Raw genomic sequence first — 6,150 nt, 5'->3', positions numbered from 1 at the left:
CTTCCAAGGGAAGTGGTGCTGGCCCCTACCCTGGGGGTCTTTAAGAAGAGGCTGGATGCCCACCTAGCTGGACTCGTTTGAGTCCCATTTCTCTTTTTGGGGTTTTTGTTGTTCTCCCGCCCTGGCGGGGGGTCGGGCTAGAAGATCTACTAGGTCCCTTCCGACCCTTAATCTATGAATCTATGAATCTATGAAAAACAATCATGAAATATAAAATTAATGGTCAACTCAGGCCATTTACACGAGGGAACAGTAAATTCAGAAATTATATGAATGTTGTTAAGATCCAGTTTTTTTTAGGGAAAATGCCATGTGGATGGTTTGGATATCCTTGTTTTTCTTTTTTGTTTGTTGGGGACCTTGACATCTAAAGACCATTATTTTTTCACCTGAGAAAATAAGTTTTACAGCCGGAGTGCTGTAGAGGTGTGTGAAATATCCTTGTTGCTCTGAGAGTGCACAATCCTGTCTGCATTGTAGTTAAAGTTAATATCTAACCCCTCCCTCCACCCTGTGGATGATATTTGTAAAATCTATATGGGAATTGGAGTACTTTAATATGTAAATTCAAGTTATTTCTCCTGAAGAGTCAAGTTTGCTTTTTAGGCAGTCCTTTGTAAAGCAGGCTTGATTGGTGGGGGTTACTTGGTTTTGGGTAATACTATTTAAAGTGAAGTCAGAATTGGCTTTCAGAGTCTGATGAATAAAAGTCCACAGTATAAGACTGCAGCTTTTTGTGAGACACATCTGTGCTATAACAAGAGGAAGACCCAATTTAGACAAATGCTGGAATCAGTGCTTAATAAAAGGAATGGCCTTTTTTAGCTCAGATAAAATATTTGTACAAATAAACTTTTCTTTTCGGCTGCTCATCAGAATTGCTGCTGCACCACCAACTTGGCTTTGAATTTTGCTCTGATTGCCCATCAAGGCTGTGCATGCATGTGTTATGGAAGACTAGCTTAAACAAAACATGTTTGTTTCGCAGGAGACCCTAGCGGCTTTGGGTTTTGGGAATGAAAATTTAGGGTTTGGGGACAGAAAGTAGTACACAAAACGGGGATAATATGTAAGAGGAAACATGGAAGTAGAAATAGAGCTGAGTTGAGAAATATATGAAGGGAGAAAATGCACAAAAATTAGTGGAGCCCTATTTTGGGAAAACATGTTTAAAGAAGCCATTTTAGCATATGCACACACACAAACAGCTGCTAATCTTCTTTATTATTATTATTATTTGTCCTCTCTCCCCCTCTCCCTCCATACAATCTGGTTTGAGAATTTAATCTTACAGCATTGATCATTCTTAACACCTTGCTGTTCAAGATGAAAGCAGCTAAGAAAACTGAAGCTTGAAATAAATAAGTAAAAGATGACAGTGCTATGATGACTGACCCACCCAACAAGATTGTTTGTGTTTGTTTTTGTTTGCTTGCTTTTTAAGTTAGATATGCTTCCCATCTTTTAAAGGAACTTACAAAAATCTATTTGGTTAAGTTACTTGGGTCATGATGTTTCTCAAAGGAATTGCTTTAACAGCGTCAGTTGTGGTTTGAACATTGTCACTCCTTGTGGCAGTGGGAAAGAGAATGGGTGTTTGATGAAGAGGGTAGAAGGTTGAATTTGCAGTGAGAGCATTTTTATTATTAATATGAATATATGGTCTTTCTTACTTAACTTCAGAATAAACACCCCCTGCAGTTTTTTTTGTTTTTGTTTTTTTTTGGGGGGGGGGGGGTTGTATTTGATTAGGCAGCACAGTTTGAAAAATAAAGGATTTTTCCCTTATATTCATTATAACATCCAAACATTTGTTTTCCATATTCCCCTGGTAAAGGTAGAAAATACTGGAGGATTTTTATTAAGCAGAGTCTTACAGCACTTTGGGAATTTTGGCTGTCCTTTTAAAAAAGTGGCAAAAATTTCAACAAAACCTTCTGACTCTAAAATGTTGCTGTTTTGGGTCTGAGCTTTGAGTTGGCTGACCAAGGTGAATGAAAATATATCTATCACATGATTAACTCCAGAAAAGTTAGCTTTATTTTATGATGCTATCTGTTCTTGACATTGGAGTAATGTTGACATACAGAGGAGCAACAATTGGCTTATCAGATTAATGGATATGCAGAAATAGTTTTATCAGCCATTTAGAGCAGGGGGCTATATTGATTAATTTTTATTTTCCTTTTAGGTGCAGCTTCTAGTAGCATGGGACCATGGTCCCAGTGGGGGACCCTGCATATTTCATTTATTTCTGTTAAGGCAAAGTGAATTGCCTGTGGGCCTGACCCAGAATGGTGACTGCCTGGTTTTGAAGTACAAGGTCTGGTCATCGCAAAACATTTTAAACCCTATTTAGTGTAAAGGCAGGTGCTTTGGTCTTCCATATAAATATCTGATGATCTTTTTCTAATCATCTGACAACTTTTATCTCAGTAATACTAAATACTAGTAAGTTTAATGGTTCACATTTTTTAAAGCAGAATCAATTTTTATTTTTTTAATTCAAGAAACATTTCAGAGAAGTCTCCAATTTCTGTTGCATGAAAGGGAGTTCATTAACTATATACAAACTAAATCACTTTCTAGGTATTCAAAAAGAAAATGGAGTATTGTCAGTTTACTGAATAAAACAGTAGTTACCGGATTTTTTAATGGTTTGTATATGAAACGGTTAGGGAAAATCCTGTGGCTACAGGTACTGCTAATATGACTTCAGACTCTGAACAGTGTCTAGCTACATAAGTACATGTCGTGAAATGTTTCATCTGAGAGGTCTGGATATATTTTCAGTGTTGTTAAAAGGAGGAGGAAAGTTTTGCAATAATATTGTTGCAAGTTACATGACCTTTAAAGCATTTAAACTTCAGTTAAAAATGTGTGTTACGTTATACTAAATTTTTATAGTACATCGGTAAATGTTCATTTTGGAACGCTTGCTATTTCTTACGGAAATGGACCATATTTGAAAAACTACTTTTGTTTATTTTATTTTGAAATCTTGTCTTGTTCTTGTTGGAGAGAAATGAGAATGCTGAGCTATGCACTTAAGATAGAGGTGTCTCTTTCTCTTTGTGCCAAATCATTTCCCCTCCCCTCTCATGCTTACATCATCTCTCCGTTGTTAAGTGAATGTATAGAGAAAAAAGTGCGAGAGACCTAACAGTTTGTAGTTTTTATTTGTTGTGGATCAGTCTGAATTATAAACTACTTGCAGTGACTTGAGCATTACATTAATACCTCAGCAGGATTTATGAGTTGAGATGAAATATAGCGAGCCATAATAGATAAGTTTTTGTTTTCCATACTTATTTTTACTACATTGTTTTTCCCATGATTCAACAACTTTCTAATGAGAAGGAAATTTTAAATATAAAATAATTTGATTTTAGGGAAACTTTTAAACACAATTTTGGTATGGGAATAAGAGAAATAACAGATCTTCAGCTTTTCAGATGTATTTTTTAAACTGGTTCTGGCAGGGTTTTTTATTTTATCATTTTCTTTCTCTAGTTTAAAATTCTGAGCCTCTTTCATCTGCCCCTTCTATGGCCAGAGAGAAAGTACTTGTTCCAGATAAAACGTTTTGCTTTATTTGTTCTTACTTCTAGTTAGTTTCTAATTTGAGTAAGCTGCCTCACCTCCATCTCCTTTTCATATCTCCTCCCCCCCTAACTCCTCAACCAAAAGATATGGCAACTGTTATTTCTACATGGTTGTCAAGCCGTTGTTACTTCTAGATCACCCAGGGCTTGTCTACATGAGGAAATTGGTCAGAATACCTACTGTGGAATAGCTACATCTAAAGTAGCTTTTCTGGTTTATTTCCTCATGTAGAAAAACCCACAGTAATAACGAAGTATGACATTTTGAATGCTGGTATTGAAGTAGGATGCATTAGAAAAGCGGAAGAGTACAAGTCTTCTAGAAATAGTGCTGGTCCATAAGCCCAAACAAGTGAGATCATTTTATTCAGTGTGCTCTCTGCTAAAAGTGTGCGTGTGTGCATGTGTATATACATGCATGTGCCTCTCCTGAACAAATGTCGCAGGGTTGTTGGTAGTAGCTATGTTGGTCTAAGGACATAGGCATAGACATACCCAAAGAACCTTGCCTGAAGAAAAGTTGAAATTGAATCGTGTAATTTCTTTTTCCTTTGATAGGTGCTGGATAGTTTGTTAGCTCAGTATGGAACAGTGGAGAACTGTGAGCAAGGTATGTATTTAACCCTAAACTCCTATTGCTTTTGCATTCGTAGGAGGAAGCCAGTGGAAAGTGAACCTAATGTTTTTTTTCTGTTGCACTTTTCCCTCTAGTGAACACTGACACAGAGACTGCAGTTGTAAATGTAACATATGCCAATAAGGACCAGGCTAGACAGTAAGTATCTTTTTATGTTCACTTTTGTTTTTACAGTTTAATATTTAAATCAGCCTATTGTAGGGTAGCCTACAGTATACTTCAGTTAACTGTCGGTTGCATGTCAGCTTTCTTCCTCCATCTTTTATCAGTGGCGATGCATAGGGGGTGCATGTGCACCCCCTGAGAGCACTGGTGCACCCCCTGACAGCCAGCATTCCCTGCTTAGGTGACAGGCGGGGGGGGTAGATGGGAGCACTGGTGCTGCCCCCCCTTCTCTGTCCGCCGGTCGACTGGGGAATGGGGGCTCCAGGAGAAACGCAGCTGGCACTTCCGAGTTGGTGTGATTGGCCACAGGGGGGGCGCCCCTCTGACTCAGGAAGCACCGGTTTTATTGTTGTTTGAAATCAAAAACCTGAATTTAGAATTGTGATTGTTTACCATAAATTTGTATTAGAGACTAAAACCTTTTGAGCTTTGAGAAGAACTCCTGTCTTCCATCAGTGGCAATTGCCTTTGAAACAGGTGAAACAATGACCAACTTTTAGGGAGCAAAATCAGGGAGGCAGCTCCATGTACTCTGCAGACCTCCAAAATTGAAAGCTGTTTTCACCACTTCTGGTTTTGCTTATTGTGGCTGCGGTACCGTGCTGCTGCAGACAGGCTGAGAACCTTTGCCTCTGAAAGCTTGTTACTGGAGCTGCATCCGTGTGGCACAGAGCAGGTTAATTTATTGCCTGAGAATAGTGCAACGTTAATGCAGTTTATACTACTTCTGGTTCAGGAGGCAGCCTGTAACTAACTTGCAGCCTGGTATAGTGTAATTATAGGTGTATTTATACAGTGTGAAGTAGTCATTTTGCTTTTTCTCAGTAGACATAGCAGGACAAGCATGGGGTTTACCTTTTGTAGGGGCTGGGGAGGAAGTTCTTGTTAAATGGTTCAGTACTGGCTACCCTACTCTTTACTAGGCAAACATACTGACAGTAGCGGAGACATTTATGGCTGCTACTTCAGGACGGAGCTTTGCCATTTTAAGAACCCATGCAATTGCCAGGTTTCTGTTGCTCTGTCACTTCCCTGATCAGGACCAGTGTGATGCTAATCAAGGATGAGTTTCTCAAATACAGAAGGGGGAGCCTTTTTCAAGTCACCTTGTATATTCCATTTTTGTATTTGGGCCCTCAGTACACTCATTCTCTGATTCTCTCCCAACTCTTCTAATCACTACAGTACAAAAGACCTGAGAGTGTCATACAGAGATTTTGTGCTTTTTTTACTTTGAAATTCCTGCCACCTTGTGGCTAACTAAAATCAGCAGTTGAAATGCACGCTAACTTCTGATAGTACAGGTCCATATAACAGTTGCACATAATTCAGCAAATAGGTATATATTTTGTCCCCAGAATCTGAGTACTCCATGTGATATACATTCATCCTCAAGTGTCTGCTGACTAGTACATTCTAAACAAATATTGCCTAGAACTTGTGCCATGACTGGTTTTTAGAGGTGCACCCCAGCTGTTGAAATTTTGTTTCTCCTTGAATTTTCTGTTTTTATTTTCTTAACTCCTTTTAAAACTTCCAACCTTTTCTCCAGATAACTTGCTTTGAAATTCTGTCTTAATTATTTGAGGAATATGAATGTGTAGCCCAGAAAAAGAAACTGTTAAAATTGCATTTTGAATGTCATGTGAGAGAGCATGGATTCAAGAATAAAATTAAAGAACTGAAAATACTGCATGGAAAGATGTTTCATTCATATTCTTGATCTGCCAACTCTGACTTAAT

General features: G+C 38.3%; 1 protein-coding gene across 1 annotated transcript in view; it reads left to right on the top strand.

Annotated features, from left to right (window-relative positions):
• IGF2BP3 (insulin like growth factor 2 mRNA binding protein 3) overlaps positions 1-6,150 on the top strand; it is a gene marked incomplete at its 5' end in the record, with an annotated part of 212,572 nt that overhangs the window by 120,241 nt on the left and 86,181 nt on the right. Inside the window, 2 exons of the mRNA XM_019508543.1 lie at positions 4,164-4,215; positions 4,317-4,380. Of these exons, the coding sequence (XP_019364088.1) occupies positions 4,164-4,215; positions 4,317-4,380 (116 nt within the window). The remainder of the gene's footprint in view (positions 1-4,163; positions 4,216-4,316; positions 4,381-6,150) is intronic.

This window comes from Gavialis gangeticus, unplaced genomic scaffold (genome assembly GCF_001723915.1).
Source record: "Gavialis gangeticus isolate Ggan-Ray unplaced genomic scaffold, GavGan_comp1, whole genome shotgun sequence".
Lineage (NCBI taxonomy): Eukaryota > Metazoa > Chordata > Crocodylia > Gavialidae > Gavialis > Gavialis gangeticus.
Note: the sequence above shows the minus strand (reverse complement) of the source record. Positions and strands in the feature narration are given on the sequence as shown.